A 22,859-nucleotide genomic window follows, 5' to 3' on the forward strand; every position below is an offset into this window, starting at 1 on the left:
CATTGCGGGCCACTGTCCCGCCAGCTAGGAAGTGAATCAGACCCTCATGGTTACACGTGTCGCACCCTTTGGGCACTTACCGTACCTCAGCCTTTTCCTGATCCCAAACAGCAGTTTCAGTACATTTTAGCATTTCCCTACTACAGTCCGCCTTTACCCAAAACCAGGCTGCAGCTTTATCACTCCGGTAAGATGATGAGTGGGTGATGAGGACCTGCAGCTGAGATTTCAGAGTTGTCAGGAAATATCTGCATCTCAGTACTGCTCTCTCTCACGCTTTCCTGTCTTTTGTCTTCTGTTTGAATTTTCTCATAATGTATGGCTTTGTAAAGAGCCTTGTGATGGCACTCACTGTGAAAGGCACTATAGATTGATTGATCTGTCTTCTTCACGTAAGCCACCCTGATGGTAATATGTGAAGTCAGCAAAATGCAGCTGGACACCAAGATGATTTCACATTTGGGATGTCACCAGAGCAGGATTGCGCTTTGAGTACTGAGAAAAGCGCTATATAAATGTAATGAATTATTATTATTATTATTATCCAACAGTTCACTGCTTATCTTATGCTTTTTTTTTCTGCTACACTATTTTATATTATTTATGCAAAAAGGAATGACAGCAGGTGACATAAGATGACTCAGTCCAACTCCTAAGGAAAACCAAAATCTGTGTGACCGGACGGACACATAGACCTGGGGTGAACCAGGAAATCCATGTGCTTTGGAGATAACTCTAACTAACTAGATATGTAGTGGCTACTGATAGATAGATAGATAGATAGATAGATAGATAGATAGATAGATAGATAGATAGATAGATAGATAGATAGATAGATAGATAGATAGATATTCGATTATCATAGTTACCGCCTGCAATAAATGTACAGATTCCACACTGATAGATCATGCGCGCTTCCGTCAGTCTCTATCTCTCTCTCTCTCTCTCTCTCTCTCTCTCACACACACACACACTCTCTCCTCTATTCCTCGCGCACGCGTGTCCGCGCGACAGGTGCGCGGGGTCACGACTTCGCTCGCGTCCGCTACTTCTCATCTTTTCGCTCCCCAGACAAAAGGCGCCTGCTTCGCCCCTGCGTTCGGTGTGGACGCTTTTCATTTGCATGCGGGCCGTCGCGCGCCGGGAGCAGGAGGGGGGACGTGAAGAGCAGTAGCGGGAGGAGGAGGAGGAGGGAGGGGGGAGTCTTCGATATGATCGTTCTAATGAAAGATGGGGCAGCTCATTTATCCAAAAAAGAAGAAGAGGAGGAAGAAGAAGAAGAAGGAGAGGAAGCTGCGGTGCTGATTAATCGTGAGGGCCAGCGGCGCGCGGCTGTAGCCCGTCCGTCACATGGGATGTGCGAGCTGAGCGCACAGCAAAGCGCAGCGTAGCCCTCTCATTTAGCGGAGCAGGGACACTGAGCGAGCGGTGAGCACAGCCCAGTAGATCCGAGCAGAGTCGAGTCAAGCCGAGCTCAGCCATTACATATCCGCTTCGGCACACGGCGCCTTTTAGCCACATCATGAGCTCGTCGCTTCCCAAAAGCGAGTCCAGAACCTCCTTGCTGAGGACAGCGGCGGTTGGCAGAAGGACAGCGTCCCACACCGAACCTCCTGCCCCTAGCCGAAGGAGTCATGACGGCGGACCGGGACCAGGAGCCAGAGAGCCGTGCTGGCCGCCTGGGGGTGACGGTAGCTCCCGCAGACCGCTGTGCCACCCGCGTGTGGACAGGCAGGACGGGGTGAAGCCGCGGGGCTACCACAAAAGGGATGGGCATCATCACTCCGGTACACAACAGAATCAACAGCAGCAGCTGCCGCCTCCGACACCTCCACCGGTTCATCCAACGAGGGAAACAAGCAGCAGAGCTCCCCGGCATCGGCCCAGGCACCGACATCAGCCACCCGCCGGATCCCCTTCCAGCTCCTCTCTGAGCCTCCTCTCGGACCACTCGTGGAGCTCGCAAACTGGGGACCGCGACGCGGGCAGCAGCTCATCCAAAGGGGAGTGCAGCCTCAATCCCATCCTCAGCTCCGCGTTTGGACAGGCAAGAAACAGCTTTTGTAGTGTTGTGTGTGTATGTATGTGTTTAGCGGCAATGGATTAAGGGTCTCACGTGTGAAAGAAATGCCCCCTCTAACATCCCTAAGGGTATGTTTCTGAAGAAGGGCAAAGGATTACAGGGAGTCAAGTGGCATCAGGTGTTTAAACTGATAGCTCTGAAGGGGCACTGATACCTTAAGATACTTGATGGTATGTGCATGCTAAGGGTAGGGTTGGCAATGTATGAGTGGGTGTGTCTGGGGACAGGCATGCTTGTGGGGTAGTGCCAGATGACATAAAACAATCGAAGATGGGCAAAGATCCGATGAGGGAGAGATTTGGCCAGCAGTAATGAAATCAAAATAAAACAAAAAGGTTTTAAGGGTCCAACAAGAGCAGCAGAGGCCTAACAGATCAACTCAGGCTTGGAACGAGATAGAGGGAGCATCTTTGCAAGATCTAATTGGTGTAGAGTGTTGCAGGTCTGAGGAGTGACCAGAGACAAAGATGTCCAGTTTAAACCTTTGGAGAGCAAGAAGTGACAAATGGTCTGTGACTGAATGTGTACGTGTGTGTGTGTGTGTGTCTAAGAGAAAGTGTCCAAGGCTGTTCAGAGAATCTTGTACAGGGCAAGACCACTGAATGCAAGGTAGAGTGAGAGGGGCTGTCTGTTTTACAATCGGCTCAGACAGACTTTTGCGTTTTCGGGGGTGATTGCTGTTATCAGTGAGGCTTATGGGCTGAAGATTTAATTGTGTAATTATTGCCTGCCGAGTCGCTTTGCCAAACCCCTGCTGGCGCTGCAGGGCCCTAGCGTGCAACATCTGAGTCACTCATTTGTCCTTTATTTTTTTTTTTTTTACTGGTTTATTTTGTTTTATTTTTGTTTGCTTATGCCCCCCTTGTGCATTTCAATCCTCTGGCAATACTAATACAGTACTGGGTGATACTTTGCACAAATTTTAATTGAATGCCCAGTTAATCCTTCCTGACTACGGGGTAAGGACATATATTCATAGGTGCCACATATTCAGACACACACTGTTTATGTTTTCAAAACTGCAAAAGGGGCTTGCGTGCTGCTTGGGCACAGCAGCACATGCTGTACTGGAGGCTGAGCCCACTTAATTACTTATTACTTGGCAAGTGCATGCAGCCGCTTAGCTGTTAAAAAAGGCGATGTGTGGGGATTTCCTCTGTGGCAGGTATGCTGGGCACACACTGCATGATTAACTGGCTGTGTGTGGTCTGTGCCACAGAGCAGCAACAGTGTTTATCCTCATCATATCACAGATCAGCAGTATGAAGTGAGAATGGGCCTCACTGATAGACAGGCTGCCACTGGGCAGTGCCAATAATGAACACTTTATGTGTAGGGTGACTTCCAATGCTACATGTGGGCTACACTGGCACTTCCAGATTCAGCAGTGCTGGAATGGTGTATGAGAGCATGGTCAGTATCGATGAAAGGCCATTTGAGCCTGGGCTATGTTGGCACACTATATAATGATGCTTGCCAATGAATATGCAGTGATGATTTGGGCAGAGAAAAGCAAAGTGACATCAGACAGCGCTGGCATAGTGTAAAGTGAGATGGGTGAGAAAGAGCAGCTCTGTCACACTGAAAACTAAGACTAGGCCCTGCTGGATTAGTTTTGAGTGTGCCAGTCATGTTCAGGATGAGAATGGGACATAGGAATACACTACTACATGGCATGGGACAGAGCTGAAAATGAGCCAGGCTAGGGTGAAAGGGCGGGCAGATTTTGGGATCATGCATGATACGACCAGACAGTGGTGGCACAGGAATAATAAGGATGCAGTGTAAAACTAGAGATGGCAAAGCTGACATACCAAAGGGTGAAGTGAGACAGGGTTCAGGGTGAACACAGCTGGGTGATATCAGATTTTGCTGGCATACGTTGGACCAAGGCTGGACAGTCTTGATACAATGTTGAGATAGGTGGTATAGCATTGATGAGACTAAACACCACTAGATGTTCCTGGGCCATTCTGAGGTATTGAGCCCTACTTGATAAACTTGTAAGTTAATTGGCAGTGACAATGGACAAGAATGCCACATTGTAAAATAAGAATGAGTCATACTGGCTCAGCCTGTTGATTAATTGGCATTGATGCTGGACAGCAGTGGCATATTATAGAATAATCATGGGTCCTACTGGGTGAGCCATTAGTTAGTTGGAAGAGACACTGGTGGCACAGATGGAGGATATAGTTGTGAATTTCCCCTTGAGATTAATAAAGTATCTATCTATCTATCTATCTATCTATCTATCTATCTATCTATCTATCTATCTATCTATCTATCTATCTATCTATCTATCTATCTATCTAGTTGGGACTAGACAAAGAAAGTGACATATACTAAAGGTGCCCTATTCCAATCAGGTACCACATTTTTATCAAGCTGATATCCCATATGTCATTCTTGATATCCTTTTACTTTAGACTAGAAGCACACTCTTTGAGCAGGGCAGGACATAAAATGAGACGCCTCTCAGACTCGCAGCCATACAATACAGTTAATCACATCTGAAGGAGCAGAGGACCTCTGGGCTTTCAGGAATTGTAGAGAGTAGCAGCCATTTAACATCATGGAATGCAGACATAGATGTAGGCGAATTATACAAAGCCATAAGACATACAGTATACTGTATGTAAAACCTAAGTAGTCAGGCGTGTGCTTGTTCAGTGTAGGCATGTCTGTTTGGGATCTGGTGCACAGTCCTGCTTGCAGGGGCATTCCTGTGATAAGCCTCAAATGGATATTTGCACTTGTGCATTAGGAGGTTTAAAATGTTGGCACATCCTTTTCAGCAAAGAGTAAAAAAGACGGGTGTTCAAACAGTCAACCAGCAACTGGTGAGCAAACCGTGTTCATAACCAAAGTTCACACACCTATTGGGACGCTGATGTACTCTTGCATTTAAAGAGTGGGCACACAGTTTGTTAAGGGATGCAGGCAGTACCCCACAGACATGTGGCCACCCCCACACTCAGCCCACCTCAGTCTAGTTTTCCTGGAACGCTGTGTGAAATGAGAAAAGCTGGCAAGATGAGGATCTGTCCACAAGCATATTTCTGAGGATCTGGGCTGAAATGCTCAGCTCTTGGCAGGACTAAGCAGAGCGTGCGGTGGGCGGCTGGGTGGGCCGCTTTGTTTGCTGTGGCAAGATTTGCAGGTGCTGCAATTTTTCATTTTTTTTTGTCATTTTCATGAGGAGAATGCGCCACACATTCCCCTTGCCGTGTTTCAATCCTTGAAGTGCACATTGAAATTCTTCTCCGTGAGCCACATCATGATTAGCAGTTTTATCATTCAAAGAACAGCCTTCGGGAACTCCCACGTGACCACAGCCCGCCTGACAAGGACACTCACTCAGTGGGGGGCAGGGTGGGAATGGGGGACAGGGTCATGTCCACAATGGTGTCCTCCCCAGTTTGCTTTGCTATTGGTAGATAGAAGTCACCATTTTAGAGGAGAGCTTGACTTGGAGTGCCAGGAGTGTATATGTATGGTGCATGTACAGGACATGCCATCTGTGTAGTGACGCATAATAAGTCGTCAGTCAGTTCACTACTGGGTCACTATGACATTGAGCACTGCCAAAGTCATAAAAAGTGTTTTTTTTTTGAGGAATCCATTTTCTAAAGTCATTATAAGAGATGCCAGTCCATTGCAGGGCACCCACACATAGCTTGCACTGACAAGATTTAGAATTGCCAATCAACCTAACTGGTATATCTTTAGAGATGTCGGTGGAAATGGGTGTATCAGGAGACCTTCAGAGGCACAAGGAGAATGGTCAAGCTCCACACAGATAATGACTCCAGCCAGGTGTTAAGCTAAATAAACAGTGTGCTGTTCTTTATGCATATATAGTGCCCTTCATATTTGGAGGGCTCAAAAAGATCCATGGGTTATTGGGCACTAATCAGTAACACAAAATGAGTATGTGTATGCTTGAGGGTGTCTTATCCAGGGATGATGCGTGTGTGTATATAGGTAGGCAAACAACTGAGTGTGCACGTGTGTTTCAGCATATCTTTCAGAATGATCCAGTGGGGGCACATTGGAACATGTGGAGAGATGCCAGTCAGTGAGTGTGAATATGTGTTTGAAGAAGATGTATTGGGGGGCAGTATAACTTCTCGTGGCAAATATGGTGAACTGCGAAAGCAAAAGATTCTCAAGTGACTCCCTACGTGACCTTGAGTGAGCTATTTAAGTTGTCAGTTCTTAACGTATTTAAATATGAAAACAGGCGTATCGAGACACTAGACCACCTAAGCACAGTGGTCACACTTGAAAGGCACCATAGTAAACAATGTTGTTTGAGCAGACATCTGGGTATGTGTGTCCTATGTTGATGTCAGAGCAGTTTTTACATGTTCACCCTGTCTTGTTGTGGTGACAGTTCAAATACATGCTACTAGGCTACTATAATATATAATATAATATAATACATACTTTCTAAAACAGTGCTTTTCAATCATTTTGATTGTGGAAACGACAGAAAACTGAGAAGATCTTTTTGGACCAGTGAGCTGGAAAATATAACAAAACATATTTACTCTCATAATTTGTCCAATCAGAGTCTGAAGTTGAAGCACATAAGTGCCAGTACTGTCTTTTTAAGTCTGATTTTCTGATAGAGTGGAGATTTACTAACATTAGATCGGACAGCAGGGTCCCCCTGGGAGTTTTGAGTTTCCAGAATTATTAACATCAGATTGCAGAGTATCCAAATGTAGGGGTTTGGATTCTGTGAGAGTCCTTGCTAGATTACATGTAAACCTAATAAAAAGAAAAAAATGTAATGTCATTTTTTTGTTTAAAAAGTTTCCTAAAAAGTGTTCACACTGGCTAAAAAACATGATCTGAGAATTCAGTGATGTTTGCAGACTGGCAGAAATATTCTACGGGCCAGTGGGGGTCGGGGTGGGGGCGTTGACACAGGTCTTAAACACGTTTACAGTAATCCAGTTTAGATTTGCAACACTGGAAACATGGGATGCAAAGCAGGAATCAGCCCTGGATGAGGTGTCAGTCCCTTACAGGATTTCCTCTTGTGTTCAAATATACGGACCAATACAAAGTCACCAATCCAGTTGGGAATGTGGGATGAAAACCCACACAGACACTGGGAGAATATGCTAAATCCATGCAGACAACTATTAGTTGTCAAAACCAGAATTCTGGACCAATAAGGCAGAATTGCTGACAATATAATATAGTATAAGCCCTGATATGGAGCGGCACCTTATGCTGTCAATATAGGTTCTGGCCCTATTGTCACCCTGAGTTCATTGAAGCGGGTTTGAGAAGGTTATAATGTACTATAATAGAATAAAATTAAAAAGAATAGAATGCTGGAATAGAAGTTTGGTGACTATCCCTGCTTCAGTGTCCTGGACTTGAATCCTGTGTCCAGCCATTTTTTATGTACTGTTGGAGCATGCACACTTGTCTACATGTATTTTTCTTCTGGTAGTCCTGTTGTCCTCCCACATGCTAAAGACATGCATGTCAGGTGAACTGTGGACTCTTAACTTCGGCTGAACTTGCCCTCTGATGGACCAGGGTCACGTACAGCCTTACATTTTATGCTACTAGGACATTTCCAACCCAGTGGTGGAATAAGTGAGTTCAGACAAGAAACGGATGAATATCCCCACCCATCCCCAAAAAATAAAAAATAACTATGTCAAAATTCCTCATTTATTCAATGTGCCGGAGCATTTGTTTTGTTGATAGTGCATAGTCCAGGGAGGGATCACGTGTGAGCAGTACTGTATGAACTAAGGTTCCAGTGGAATAATTGGATGATTGGATCATCAGGCCACTATGTTGCTCGACATGACCTCCTTTGTGCGCAGAAGGCAGAGTAACAGTACCCTCATCAAATCTTGGGGTGCAGACCCTGTCCCCCAATGGATGTGCATTCAGGCCCATATTAACTATGCCGTCGCCCATCCTGCCAAGCCTTAACTAAAACACAGACAGCCAGTCTACCTTCCCCCACAAAGCCTTAGCAATGGTGCCATTTTCTCCTCAACCACTCATCCTTGATCTGTTCTGTCACACTAATTCGTGGAGACGAGAGCCGTTGTGAAAATTCAAACATCCAAGCGCAGCCTTCTCATAGTTTAATGCCGAATTATTCTAATGAGAGTGGAGCTGTGCCACACTGGACTGTCAGCAGCAGCAGTGCTATCTGAATGTACCCAGGCAGAAGCTGACCAGCCTGACAGGAGCTGCAGAAGCAATTACTGTATGCAGTGAATGACCACTGTTTCGTGGTGTTCTAGTTTTTAGTCAGGTGGGTTACCTTGTACTGTGCTGGGTCCCCACATCAATTGGCCATCTTCCATTCCCCGGTGTTTAAATGCATGCATGGACCTTTGTGTGTTGGGCACTGAGTATGATTTTTATCTGTGTTGATGTCCAGAAATCTTGACTGCAGGGGGCTTCATTTCAATGGGATGCTTCATTCATCAGATAGAATCATCTTTAAACTCATGAGGGACAGCGGAGACAGGAGCGCTCACTTGTGTGTGCGTGTGTGTGTGTGACCTACTCATCATCATGCATGAGAACGAAAGTACAATTCAGAAGGATCAGGATGTGTGCTTCTTTTGACAACCAAATCAGTTTAATTGTTTAAAAGCTACAAGTAAAACACAACACTGTGTTGAGACAGACCTCGGTGCGTCCCCTCAGATACAGAGGTGATACCTGCACAGCTACACAAGTTCAGGGCTGTCCTCTATCTATGGACAATGGCTTGGAACTCAACTGTCCTTGATGAGTGTTGCCCTCCTCATTTGGCTTCTGTCTTTTTCATCATTTCATGGCTTGATTCCCTCACTCCTTTATTACTCTCATCTTAGTTGTCAAAGTTTTTGGCTTGACCCCTCATGCAGAAAGATGAGCCTGGCCCTGTGTCTCCTTCTGAGCACATGCTGCATATTTCAGAGGTAAATTTGTGTATCTATTGCATGATGCTCTCTGTTTATGTTTCAACATTATGTTTTGTTTTTATATTGTATTTATTTTTTCAGATTATGTTTTTAGTTATTGTACTGCATGTTGAGATCATACATAGAAGTGTGCTTAATACAAATACATTGAATTTCACTTTGTTTTGGCTTCTAGTAGTATATTTTGTATATGGGTCCTGTTCAGCTTTTGGCCGACTGAATACCTGCTTATGATGTTTTAGTCTGTCTGTCCTGACTTGAGCCCTGGTCCTCTTGCTGACCATACTTTAAGCCCTTTGATTACTCCTTCCATTGGCTGGTCTCATGATCCCTTTTTGCTTTAGCTGGCTAAAGTCTGGCCCCTTTTCCTTCTTTTTTACTTTCTGGCTGCAGTGCTTGTTTTATGAAGTGACCAACTGCCCAAGTCCACATGACGCATATCCTTTTGTCTTGTTGTTGACCGACTGGCCCTTAGGTTTTAGTTTCATCTGTCTTTCTCGCTCTATCATATCACCAATTTACTTCTCTGTCTTTGAGCTCGGCTTTGAACAGTCTTCCTCAGGCGGGCTCATGGTTTGCTTTGGCCCTGGGTGCTGGAGCGTTAGTGGCATGTGTTTGAATTAGTGGTTTTTTTCACCCTTTCCAGGGGGAGGGGACATGAAGTGGCAGTTGTGTCTCTGTGAGAGTCTTCATCATCCCTACCTCCCTCTCTCCCTCCCTCCCTTCCTCCCTCCGTTTCACTCTCCGTCTCTATCTTGTGCTATACTGTTCCAACACTAGCTCTTTCCAGGTCTGCTGCTTTATCTTTTGCGTCGGACTCCCCAAAAATTTTCCATTGCTCCCTTGTTGACCTTGGTACCTTCTGCATGGCCGTGATTCATCCCACGTTTACCTTTGTTTCCTTGCACCCCTGTGAAGCCTTCACTCTCCTGGAGGTGTAGTTAGGAAAAAGGCACAATGGGCAACTGTGTGAAGTCTCCGCTCAAAACACTCTCCAAGAAGGTAAGCTGTGTTTTTCCAGTTTGCTTGTTTTATTTGGCTGAGGATGTTTCCCTATCGGCAGGTAGACATTTAAATTGGATTTAATGATAAAAGAGTAAATAGAGAGGGAAAGAGAAATAGAAATCATCTCTTTTCATCTTTTGAATGAGATTAGAGCATGACCTTTTATGATCAACAGCAGTGCAGGGGCAAATGTGGTATCATAGCATCGTCCAAAAACAAGACTTGTGGCTCATTGGAGTGAGCAAAATTGTCACTTTCAATGAAGACACAGGCCCAGCATTGATACAAGAAAAAGACCATTCTGAGGTAAAGTTATCATCACATTTGGAAGGGCTCTGGCAAGCTTGGGACACTCGAGAGGACATTGCTCAGTCCAGCCAAAAGTCCAGCACAGTCTGGTAGACATAAGCCAGTTTAAGCCAGACAAAAGAGCTCTTAGGTCACAAGAAATCCGAAACGGTAATCAAACTGGACTATAGTGAGATCTTGTATAGCTCATAATAAAACATTAATTAAGAGAGTGATTCTTAAGAAAGATAAGTCATAGACCTGAACTGCCAGAGGGGAGAGTCCCAACAAGCTATGCTAGCATTAAGAAGAGGGGAGGCTCAAATAGTATAAATCAAGAGACAAAAGAAGGAAGAAGATGGCGTAGTGGATTCTGGAAAGGTCAGCATGACTATTCCTAAGTTTAGAAAGTAGAAAGTCTGGGATCTGCCGAAGAGAGGCCCATACTGAGGACTCCGAGGTCCTGCAGTCAGAGTAAGTCGGGAGGAGGATAAGCACCGGCCAGTCCACAATCCCAAAACAAGAAGTATTAAATCCAGTAAAATGAAAAAATAAAAAATGTGTGTGCGGTTGTAAACTACAAAAAACAAACAAAACTAAATGTTTATACAGTAGTTGGGAGAGAAGGGTGTGGCACAAGAAAGAGTAAATTGAGCCAAACAAGAAGGCTGACAGTAGAAAATGCAGCAAAAATAAAATGTCAACATTTATGGTGGGCAGTCAACTCTGAGAAAACATGGTAAATCACAAGTGTGTGAAGTGGGAGATTGAGCACAGACAGTATCATCATTTAGGGAGGGGAAAGTAAGGTTCAGTGTGTTCTTGGTGGTATCCAGTATATTCTCTAAGATAGTAAGAAAGCAAGTACTCACATGTTGGTTGCATGGAACTTGATTTAGGTGGCAATCATACAAATAAACATACAACACAAAAACAACCGTAATCATCATTCTCATAAATCATCCATCCAACTGAGTTAACATACACACATAGACATAAATACAGTCATAAAAAGAAGAACTGGACATAAAGAGTCAAGTCTGAAAATCTACCGATCCAACATTGTCATTGTATGTTGTTCTAAGGAACAAAATCTTAACAAAGAAGTCAGACTGAGCCTATGAGGCATCTTTGGGTGTGGAAATGTTACTGAGTGTAGAGATGGTGTACTCTGAAATTCAGCAGAGTCCATAAATGAGAAGAAATCAGCAGTATGATTAGACACAAAGAGGCTTAGATCTTGGGAAACCTTTACGTCAAGATGGCTGGCAGCCTGTGTTTCCAATGTGTTAATCCATTTGTACAACACTGAGATAATCTAAAGGATAGAGTCTGAGAGAAACACTCGGAGAACAAGAAGTATGAGGCAGAGAAAAGGCAGTGCATCTGGAAAAACCCAACATAATTTGTCAAGGTCAGAATTGAAGAGTCTGATAGTTTTTTGTTTTTCATTTCTTACTGAATATCTTTTATCGCAGCCTCCTTTCTGATGAACTTAACATAGATTGAGCTGCCCCACAGTGAGCCACCTTATTATTTTATCCTGTGTCTGCTTGTTGTTAATTGAGATAATGAATCTAGGGAACATCTTAATGAGCAAGAGTGTTAATGAAGGTGAAGCCTTAATGGAGGGGAACAGAGCCCAGTGTACCAAAGCCTCTGTCATAGTTGTACATCTGATCTGATCAGTTGCCTCTTTTCCTGTTGATATGTTGTCTTCCCTACATGTCATTGAAAAGGGAATTGCACACTGTGGTGTGGGCACAAATCAAAGGATGAATAGGCATTGATTTTAACAAGGATTAAAAATAAAAACAGGACCTGACCTTGGTTGAAGACACTGGTGAGGACAAAAAACAGCAGCCACAACAATCCTCCAGAACAGAGTGTATGGGGAATGGGATTGTAAAGTCTATGAGGGTCAAAACCAGCAGGAGACTGAAACTTTAGAAGACATTTGGTGATTGTCTACCTCAAGACCTGTCCCACAGGGCAGTGTAGTCTTAGAGTTCTTAGAGTCAGTAGATAAAATAACAAGTAGAAATAGATCTGGTGCCCGATCATACTAAGTCCAGAAAAATACATTTATGTCTAGAACGTAAGATGGTCAACTGTGGAGTCCATGAAGAACCATTATGCTATCTGGATTACAGCTTCCCCATCATTCCCTAGTGAAGAACTGTGTTTTCATGTAGACATACATTCTTCAGCTGCCTTTATTAGATAGGTCATTTCCATATATGTAACCATCTGTTATCTAAACATGCTTTCACAGAGACAGTTTTGGGAAAGTGAATTAATACAGACAATATGTAATTCCTCTTTTTGTATATAAATATCAAGCTCAGTTAGTATTTTAATAGAGTTAACTAACCATTGACATCAGATCAAAGGCAGAAAAAAGTGGGTGCAGCCCTTATCAAGAAAAAAACAGGATTCTTCACCCCACCTCATGGAGAGTTGGAGGTTCAAAAGTCCCTTTGTTGTTAAGAAACAGATGTGATATCCAACAGACCTGTTATAATATTGAGAGCAAAAACACAATGACCCAGCAGGCTCAGGAAACTCAGTATTGGTAACATTGTCTATCTGTAAGGTCCTGTGTAGCATGGATAGATAGGGCTGGTTATGTAGACCAAGAAGAGATTCCACAGGCACCACACTTTAGTTTGGTGGTTTTAAAAGTCTAGAAAACAGGTTTTGGGGTCCATCAATTTCAATTCTCTATGAGGAAGTCAAGTATGATGTACATTGGAGTGTGGTAGACAGGACTCACATGTGTGCCAGAATGTGAAGAGTGTGGGCCAGAGATTCTAAGAACTGGAGTCAGAAGGTCTTGAGGCATGCGCCATATTGTAGAACATCAGTCATACATCTGTTAGAGTTAGTTGTGCATGGAGAGTATAAGTCTGAATACTATCCAACATAACAGATATGTCCATCAGAATTGAATTGGTTTAGAAGTTCTAATGCAGAAAACCTGACTCAGAAGATCATTAGGCACGTGGAGAACATTAATTAAACCTCCATCAAAATTAGTATGTGAATAGCATAATTAAAAAGTCCAGATGTGACACATAGTGAATCACCCTAGTTAGTTGTCCATTAGAATCAGCACAATGTGGAGATCACAAGTCAAAGGTCAAAATATATAGAACAATAGTCAAACTTCTAGGTATGAAACAAAATGGAGGAGAGGAGTCAGAGGTTCATCTTGCCCAATGTAGTGTTTGATGTTAATCAGACATGATAACACGCCTGACAGAATGTGGCAAACACATGGCTGAATGAATGCATTCTGGCTCAGTGCAGGAAAATGGACATGGGCTGAAGGTCGACTAGCCTTTATTCAGGGCATACAGTGGGAGTCAAAATGTGGCTAGCAGAAGTCAGTGGTTATTTATATTACACGGACAGATGAAAACATTGTATATGAAAATCAAATAGACATGAGGCAATGTAGAGAAGTAAAGCCTGCAGAGCTAGTAAGAGCCACAAAGACCACACAGAGCACATCTTACCCATATGCCAGCTGAGACGCCTGATTTAATCTTTAGTGTTAAACACTACACACAAGAGACTAGTGAAAAGAATAGATTTGAACAGAGTGGTTTGTGAAGGGTAAAACAAAAGAGAATTCAAAGTTTCTTCTGTATCTCACTAAGATGGGTATGTTGGGACCAAATGTGCTTGACAAGTCTATTCCAACATGCTAAATAAAATTATAAAAAGCCTGAAGCAGCCTGTGCTTAATGTTCCATCCAAATGGGGCTATGTGCTCAGATTGGGGACTTGTGTAGAAGAGGATTTTTAGAAGCAAAGTTGGCATTTCTTTAAACCACTTTGGTGGCATTTCTAAAATCTGAGGAGTGCGATGTTTGCAGACGGCCTGAGCGCACATGTTCTTCCGGTCGATGAGTTTGCTCAGAGGGACACTGCCTCCAGGCCTTTCCAGCAAGCCTTCCCCTCTCTTCCAGCCTGGCCGCTTTGCTTCACTGATGTCATTCTGCCCAGCTTTACTGCTCATTTTTTTTCATTCTCCTGATAATGTGCGCTTCTTCACGCTTGGATGCTCGTGTTTCATAACTCCTCTGGAGAAAAGTTATTTATAACAAAAGAGCTCAAGGCCGTTTTTATTTCAAAAAATCAAATAAACAGAAGTCATCTCCTGTTGTTCACTAACAGAGGTCAAACATTGCAGCTCGCGACTGGGAGAGCAGGCGCACTCTGTGCTTCTCTACCAGTGGACTGGATCTGCTGGCCATGTATCCTGCTGGCTGAACACACTCTAGGAGTCCAGAAGAGCAAGAGAAAAGGTGTAGCAAGGAATGCCAGCCAAGAGACCTTTAGGGCAATGGTCCTCACTGTTAATTCTGGGACATCTGTGGCTGAAACTTCTTTGTGTGTGCCTTTTAATCGTGTTTGAGTGAATGACATTTTTCTTTTGTCATTGTATAGCTGGAAAGACACTACAGTGTGTGATTCATTTTTGTAGGAAATTTAGAAATACTATTATTTTTTTCATTGCTCTTGCAGCAGAGTCATTTTACCTTCTTTTCAATGCACTTTTTTATGTCTAAGAACAGTTGGCTCCTTTAATTGTATCCAGATAGTGACAGTTCACAATGTGCAGACACAGAAACAAATGATAATGAAAGCTGAAGAAGAACAGCTGCTTCAGTGTCATTTCCACCTCCATGATCACTGCTTAAACTACCAAAACATCCATCCGTCTATTACCGAACCTGCTTAGTCCAGTTCAAGTTGTGAGGGTGCAGCCTCTGCTGGCAGCATTGCTTGTAGATCTTGTGATGTGAGGGAATAGTAGGGGGCTTTGTTTGTACTGGGGAGCCAGTGAAATCCTGGACTTGGTGAGAAGTGAGGTGGAGACTCACACCTATGGGGATTATACCCTGTAAGGTGCCCCATACTAGGGAACCTGAGTAGCCCAAATCCTCTGAATTTGATTGGTGGGGGTGGGGGGGCACATATATTAGACAGACACATACATGAAATAGGGTCATCGTGGGTGGGGTATGCTAGTGAGGCTCATGCTCATTTCCTGAAGCTTTCCTTAAACAATTTTTTCTGCAATATTTTTCTTTCATTTTGTCGTATCCCCCTGGCTTGGCAGTGTTCTATGCTTCAGACAGGTCCTGGTGTCAACATGGCTGGAATAAATGGGTCCTGGTAAAACTGATGGGTGTCCTGGACTGCATGTGAATACAAATGTGTTATCAGGTTGGAGGCTGTAAGTCATGGGTCTGGTCCGAGAGGAGGCAAGTTCTGCTCTGTGTATCCTATCATGAGAAAATATGTTGGCTTATTAAATCCATCATTAGAAAACAGTGAAAAATCCCATGCTCTGCCTATTAACATGTGGCACCCAAAAGCACTTGGGTGAAAAAATCAAAAGCCAGAGAATGGTGCAAAGTGTTGCAATCTGTTGTGATGAGCCCACTGTACCATGGGCCCACTGCAGTAGGTAGGACTTTGAAGAGTAATGCTGTGTTGAGCTCTAACCCTGTTTGTGCCCTCACCCCTACCCCCTTCAACCTCCTCAAAGATCCGTCAGGATGAGAAGAGGAGCTACAAGGCTGTTCGGACCTTCGAGGAGGGGCCGACACCAGGCGCTTATCAGGAGCCCCTTGTGGCCCTTGCCCAGAACTGCGCCCTGATGCACAACATTCTGGGACCAGCCTGTATCTTCCTGCGCAAAGGCTTCGCCGAGAACCGGCAGCCTGTACGTAAGTGTGTCAAACTGTGACCTGTGACCCCTTGAGCCTGCAGTTCTGACCCTCTGTTGCCTTTCCCTTTCTGCCTCCTCCCATCCTGCTCCGTTAGGAGAAGCCTGCACGCATGGAGCCATCAGTCCTGTGCCCTGTCTTACCTCAGACCTCCATCAGAACTGGAAGTGGGGAAGGGGTGGGTTGAAGTTTGAATATGTGTTACCTGGTTTACCACTAGAGGGTTCAGTTTAGCTAGGTTTACCCCTGCATGATTGGTCCATGCCTTAGGGGACATCGAAAAGAGCATGATACCCTGGGAGGTGAAGTGTGAGGAGTGCCTGGGTGTACATTATAGAGTAATAGAGCCTACGCTGGGTTGTGTGTGTTTGAGTAATATGGACAAAGAGTATAATGCACATGTGAGTGATGTGTGGCACTTGTGTAAGACCTGGGTATTGCGTACAATTACATGATCACCTGAACAGTGACTGTTTAACAAAACCTGCATGAGTATGCAACAACAAATAAAAACAAAGGAATTGTTGTGTCTGCAAGCACTTCACTGCATGCTTCTTTGTGCATGTTGTGGTGCCTCACATGTGTATGAGGGTGTGTGCGTAGGGTGCATCTCTTTAGGGTCAGGTACTGGACATGCGCATGTGGGTGTCATTAATGGTGTTAGGGCCTCAAATGAGTGGATTTTACACTGGTGACAATGCTGTAATGATTTTGTCAGATCCAGCGGACTAGATACCAGTCTCAGTATCCTATTCTAGGAAACCACATGTTGGTGTCAGCAGTGTAATTTATAGACTTTAGTTATTGGTGGTCTGTTGTCAGTAGTAAAAGCCTGTGGCCTAATGAAAAGGATTAGTTACTAGTGTCAGTAAAATAACTCCATGATTAAATCCAATAGTCTACTTACTGCCCTCAGTGTCTCAGTCTGTGGCCCTTAATCCAATGGACTAGCTAATGGTGTCAGTAGTGCAGTCCACAAGGCTAGAGGATGACTATGATTGGTGTCAGTGCTTCAATTCAGTGGACAATTTATTCGTGTCATTGATCTAGTCCAGTTAACTAGTTACTGGCACCAATGATTAGGCTAGTTAGTGATGAACTGTGGTCTAATGCAATAAGCCGGATTGGTGAAGTCAGTGGCGTAATTCAGGGTTACTTGTTTTAGTGATCTGATGAACCAGATATTGGTGTCAGTGGTAAAACTACCTTTCCCTCTGTAGTTTACTTCAGTACACTGGTCATGGATGTCTGGAACGTCACACATTAAAATTAGTAAACTGGGTGGGGTGAACTGGGTAGTTAGCTGGAGTCATGATTCTTATATAGGAAAGTACTTCCTGTTGCTAAAGGAATCAGAGCAGAAGAATAGTTTCTGGGACCAGTGGTTCAATTGTGTGGTATGTTTACAGTTGTCTATGGTCTACTTTTCTAGCATAGCTTCCTTGGGTAGTTCACTTGCCTAATAATCTTTAGGCAGATTCCTAAAGTGTCTGACTCTAGATGACCAGTTTCTGGCCATTCCGTTAATGGGAAGGGGGCTGGGAGTGTAAACGACAGTGTAGTTTCCTGATGTTTATGTGTTCATCTTCTTTTTAGGACAGAGAGCTGAGGCCAGAGGAACTCGATGGTGAGTTCTTTAATAACATTAGCCTGTATTTTCTTCATTAAGGGAGGGAGTCCATTTTCTAAATATTATTTAGGATAAGAAGATTTAGTCCAGAAAGGATCACAGTATTGTACAGTATGTATTACAGAAAAAGGTTTACAGAGAAATGCAGCGAGTTATGCAGTAGATAGATAGATAGATAGATAGATAGATAGATAGATAGATAGATAGATAGATAGATAGATAGATAGATAGATAGATAGATAGATAGAAAGGGTAGTGATATGCATTCATTTTCTATCCAACATATGTTAGGCCTATCAGACAATAAATAATTAAGTAAGCCAAAAGCTTGATATTAAATTTCAATCTGCTTTGTCAGTTATTACACTATAACTAATATAATGTTACACAATGCAGAACAATGGACACATGCCTACAATTTCCTTACTTTCATCTTATGTATTAAAACACTGTATTCATTTACAGGGCACACTATAGGGCATTACATAATACATTATATTTAATTTTTAATTAGAATATTTTTATCATGCAGTTACTCAATATAGATGCCATAATAAAAGGTGCAGTGTAGATTGAAGAAATATTTATGTTCATTTTTAGCAACGAGGGGTCTTTATTTTAAATCATGCTGTGCAGTATTCAAGTGTACTGTGAAGTTTTTACAACCTTCATAAAGATGGTGGATAAAGTGTGTTTTTCATAAATAACTAAATGAACTCTACTAGTGTAGTCTGGAGTACAGTCTACCAGGGTCTCATCAGTGTAAGTTCTCTTCTCTTGCCCACCAGTACGTTTACTACAGGAGTTCCTGAGTGAGTAATTCCACAAATTAAACAGAAGTTTATACGCCGTTCTCCTCAGGAGCTTACCCTTCACCTCTTACAGCAGATGGTTGTCACCCTCGCTAGTTTGTAGTACAAAGCCCCTAACAGTTAAACACACCTCTTTTTGACACCTAAAACTATCGCAAACATATCAAGAACAAATGAGAGATAATGGAGAAACAAACAAAGGTGCTTAAAATGCTAATGTGCCAAGAGGGTAAGCAATATGGTCCGTGTACAGGGAAGCATCAAAAAGTGTAATAAAAACAATATATAATATTTTAAATGCATGAGTTTTGTATTTAACTTTGATATGTACACTGAATTTATTTTGTTTAAAATTATAAATTTTAAACTCAGTTTATTCAAGTTATTTTTTTGTATGCACCTGACTTAAGCTATGTCCACATTAAGTCATTTTTATTTAAAAAAGGCATTTTTAAATGAAAACAGCCTCCATTTACACTAACATTTTCACATTGTTTATGATAGTATCTCTGTTCACATGCATATGACATAGTCATCCACCTACACTGGCCATGCGTGTACTATAAATGCCCTACCCAAAACCGGCGATCCTTAAGAGCATGGCAACACTGCTCCCTTAGGATTTATTACAGAACTGTAGCGCTCAGTAAATTATTTGCCTTTTGTGCATTTATACAGCATTCAAACTGTACAAAACACAATTTAGATGCATTCAGGCAAGCAATACAAGAAGTGCCATGGAAAGCATCTCTTCAGTGCCTCCTATATTGGAATGTTTTTCTTCCATAAAGGGTGACCAATCAGGTAATGAGATGCTGTAATGAACATGACCCAATCAGGGACGTGCCACATAGTAAGCACAAACAAACCAGAGTGCAAGCAGTCTGTGTTTATGAAAAACTGTATTTTTGACTGTCCACATTCCAATGCGAGGCTACGTTTTCAGAAGTACAGTATATGGCTCTGGAGAGTATTCTCAAAAGTCTCCATTTTCGGGAGTAGTATGGAGTGGTGGCATAGATTGTAGTGCAACTTCCTTGCAGTTTCCAGGAACTGGCTTTGATACCTGGCCAGGTCACTCTTTATTTGGATTTGGTATGTTTTCCCTATGTCTGTGTGATTTTGGCTATGGATACTCCAGCTTCCTCCCGCATCCTAAAGACATGCGTGTTAGGTTAAGTGACAGCTCTAGGCGGGTGAATGTTGCTGTGTGACCGGCCGATGCTCTGTCAACCGTTGACTTCTTTCGTGAGCTCAGTGCTACTCTGCAATAGAAACTGAGTGATTGAACAATTAGAATAAATTTATTTCTTTGAGCTGCACCAAATCATCTTCATTGCTGTTATGCAAAACAAGCTTTTTCCCTATATTTTTGAGAAAAGGCCTTTTAAGATTATAGTATATATGCTGCATCATACAGTAAAGCTTTACTATAGATGAAATAACGAAAGGGAGGTAATTGTACAGGAAAGATCTGTGTTACATAACAATGCACAACACAGATTATTTCACAGTGAGTAATGTGGAGGTCAGTGTTCTCGAAAACGCTATATTAAATAACAGCAGAATAACAAATTGAAGTATTAAAATGCAGTGAGTAATGAGAAGATTACTGTATAGTACAATGCGTGCTTAAGGATTGTACTCACAACGAAGCATCATTTAAAGGTCTAATATTTACTGATTTAATGTTTAATATCCAATATACTCATTATTGCACAATAAATAGCAATGACCAATAACAAATGACCTTATTACATAATTTACACAGACATTATATTGAAAATAGATGGCATGGTGGTGCAATGATTAGAGCTACGGCCTGTGTCCTGGGTGCAAATCCCACACTCAGTCGTTGTCTGTGTGGGTTTTCCTACAGGTAAGCCAGTATTCCTCCTATATTCCCAAAGACGAGTAGGTTAAGTTAAATAGCAATTCAAAAGTGTCCTGTCAGCTTCAGGCATGAGGCCAGGACCAGCCCAGTAGGAGATATCTGGTCATCACCATCATGCACACTAAGTCACTAATCAATGGGAAAGCACCACACAGATCTGACCTGGCTGGCAATCCAACCCATGTCCCTGGAGCTATGAGATAGCAGTGCTAAGCGCTGTGCCACCATGAATCCTCAAATATAAACCATTTAATCAAAACAAATGAGAAAAGCTGTGTTACCTCATTAATTTTATATTTTAATCAAATGAGACAAAGAAATAAAAAAGACCTCCAAGTGGAACTGTACATTGTAAAATGAGGGCTGCAAGTATAAAAGAAACTATTGGCATGTAAAAATAACAAGTCATGGGGGTGGAGAAGAGCTTTGTTGATACTCTCCTTCCCCAGTAGGACTTCAGCTCTTTTTGTGTGCATTGCAGAGTTGCGGGAGGCATTCAAGGAGTTTGATAAAGATCGCGATGGCTTTATTAGCTGCAAAGACTTGGGGAACTGCATGAGGACCATGGGGTACATGCCAACCGAGATGGAACTTATTGAGTTGAGCCAACAGATCAACATGAACAGTGAGTTTCAGCCATCAGGGGGGGGATGCCAGCCTCATTCACCTTCTCCTGCTGTGATCATTTTCCTAATTCTTTTTCAGGGGGCGGCCACGTCGACTTTGAAGACTTTGTGGAGCTGATGGGCCCTAAGCTGCTGGCCGAGACAGCAGACATGATTGGAGTTAAGGAGCTGCGAGATGCCTTCAGAGAGGTGAGTGCAGGAAGGCTGTTTATGGTCAAGGTGTCAACAAGGGGAGCACAGCACTATTCTGAAATATGTTCCTTGTCTGTTTCACCCAGTTTGATACGAATGGGGACGGGGAGATCAGTACAGCTGAGCTCCGGGAGGCCATGAAGAAACTGCTTGGGCAGCAGGTGGGGCACCGTGATCTGGAAGAGATTCTCCGAGACGTGGACCTCAATGGGGACGGGCACGTGGACTTTGAGGGTGAGGAAGTGCAAACATGAAGGCAGGGTGTTGGCTGGTGTCTTGGGGAGCAAGCTGGGCTGTCAACTAAGCTGCTTAGTGTTGCTGGATTATTTAACGGATTAGCATATTTCACAATTTAAAGATAGGGATGGATTTAAAGACTGGGGCTGACCCAACTCTGCTGGCACTTTGAAGTAAAAGATGCATTTAACCCTTACTGTCTAGCAGCTGCAGCTTTTGAGGGCACCCCGTGGTTATTCCTGACCAGCTGGACACACACAGGGCCAGCAAATTAAGTTCTTTTTGTCATTTTGTCCTTACAGAGTTTGTTCGGATGATGTCCCGTTGAGGACGCCTAGCCATTATGAAGTCGGCTGGTACTGACAGGGATGGACAAGAGAACGAATCTGGGAAAAACTGGCCCTGACTGAAGCAACAAGAGCGACCAAGGCCAGAGGCATGAGCACTTTCTCCCCCCATTCATTCTTTCCTTCGCATATCCTGGGGACTCAGGTCACCCCATCTGCTGATCTATTGCAATATCACAACTGACTTGGAACATATTACTGTGTGGTGTGCAAGGAGGAGGTAAAGGACACTTTGGGAGCCTCTGCCCTTCTGTGTGCCAGGGAGTGTACGAGTGTGAGTGTGTGTGCATGCTAAACTTAGTGTTACATGTGTATTCATCAATAAAAAGACTGGAGGTGAGTGTGAGAGACAGAGATACAGAGTGAGAGCCGCCTTTCATTCTTCTGTAGTGGCTGAGCTGGGAGATGCACTCAAGCGAATGTGGAGAAGCTCCACAGGGGATGTTGGTGCACAAGCCTGAGCCAACGGTGATGTGGAGTTTTACGTTTTAAGCCATGAAGCAGTTGGAGTTTTGTTTTGGTCAGTGATGCCTGACAAAATTAAAATAGAGGAGCTGCAAATGGCTATCAATGCAAAGTAAGAAGAAGTAGAACACAGGGAAAGGGCACTGGGGTGCCAGCCAAGGACAACATTACGCAAGCACCTGCCTCTGCCCTTGGCTCACTTCTCTGCTGTAGCTGCTTTGGTTGAGCCCATCTTGTGGCTGCCCGGGCTCCATCGGCTCATTCGTGTTATGGAGCTCCCTTGCCCTCTAGTGGTGCATCACACATTTGCTTCTAGGAAAAGTCTGGCTGGTTTTAAACATCCATGCACTTAGTGACCCTTCTTATAATCTCATGAGGAACAGGAGAATAGTCCATCAGCACTAGATAAAAGACAGAAACTAGCACAGGATATTTTCACGAACACACTCATGGGTACTTATGCTTGGTGATTTTAAGTCCCCAGTGAGCCCTTTTCCAAAGCCACGTAGTCAGTTGTTGGATTGCAAAGAGATGGAAAATTGGGGGCAAACCGGGAGACAAACCTGGA

At 43.4% G+C, this 22,859-nt stretch overlaps 2 protein-coding genes across 5 annotated transcripts in view; one reads left to right on the forward strand and one right to left on the reverse strand.

The window, feature by feature from the left end:
* The window catches only part of pop5 (POP5 homolog, ribonuclease P/MRP subunit), a 270,905-nt gene that overhangs the window by 12,525 nt on the left and 235,521 nt on the right, over window positions 1-22,859 (reverse strand). The window lies entirely within an intron of this gene.
* cabp1a (calcium binding protein 1a) lies at window positions 1,180-22,182 on the forward strand. Of its 4 annotated transcripts, none has more exons than XM_051921250.1 (8): window positions 1,180-2,047; window positions 15,908-16,084; window positions 16,186-16,266; window positions 17,685-17,715; window positions 20,906-21,049; window positions 21,130-21,239; window positions 21,329-21,476; window positions 21,782-22,182. In XM_051921250.1, exons 1-8 carry the CDS (start codon window positions 1,523-1,525, stop codon window positions 21,805-21,807), a joined length of 1,242 nt encoding a protein of 413 aa, XP_051777210.1. In that variant the 5' UTR covers window positions 1,180-1,522; the 3' UTR covers window positions 21,808-22,182. The 4 variants fall into 4 exon arrangements, with proteins under 4 accessions (XP_051777210.1, XP_051777211.1, XP_051777212.1 ...); XM_051921252.1 differs by lacking the exon at window positions 1,180-2,047 and adding an exon at window positions 9,442-10,050; XM_051921251.1 differs by lacking the exon at window positions 16,186-16,266 and having other exon boundaries at window positions 1,181-2,047.

The sequence above is a fragment of the Erpetoichthys calabaricus genome, chromosome 18 (genome assembly GCF_900747795.2).
Source record: "Erpetoichthys calabaricus chromosome 18, fErpCal1.3, whole genome shotgun sequence".
Taxonomy (NCBI): domain Eukaryota; kingdom Metazoa; phylum Chordata; class Cladistia; order Polypteriformes; family Polypteridae; genus Erpetoichthys; species Erpetoichthys calabaricus.

Excerpts from the sequence above, each read along its gene's own strand:
- cabp1a (XM_051921250.1), top strand. The coding sequence starts at position 1,523 with ATGAGCTCGTCGCTTCCCAAAAGCGAGTCCAGAACCTCCTTGCTGAGG. Across the intron at positions 16,085-16,185 it reads TCGCCGAGAACCGGCAGCCT|GAGAAGCCTGCACGCATGGA; the intron begins GTACGTAAGTGT and ends CTGCTCCGTTAG. Across the intron at positions 21,050-21,129 it reads CCAACAGATCAACATGAACA|GGGGCGGCCACGTCGACTTT; the intron begins GTGAGTTTCAGC and ends ATTCTTTTTCAG.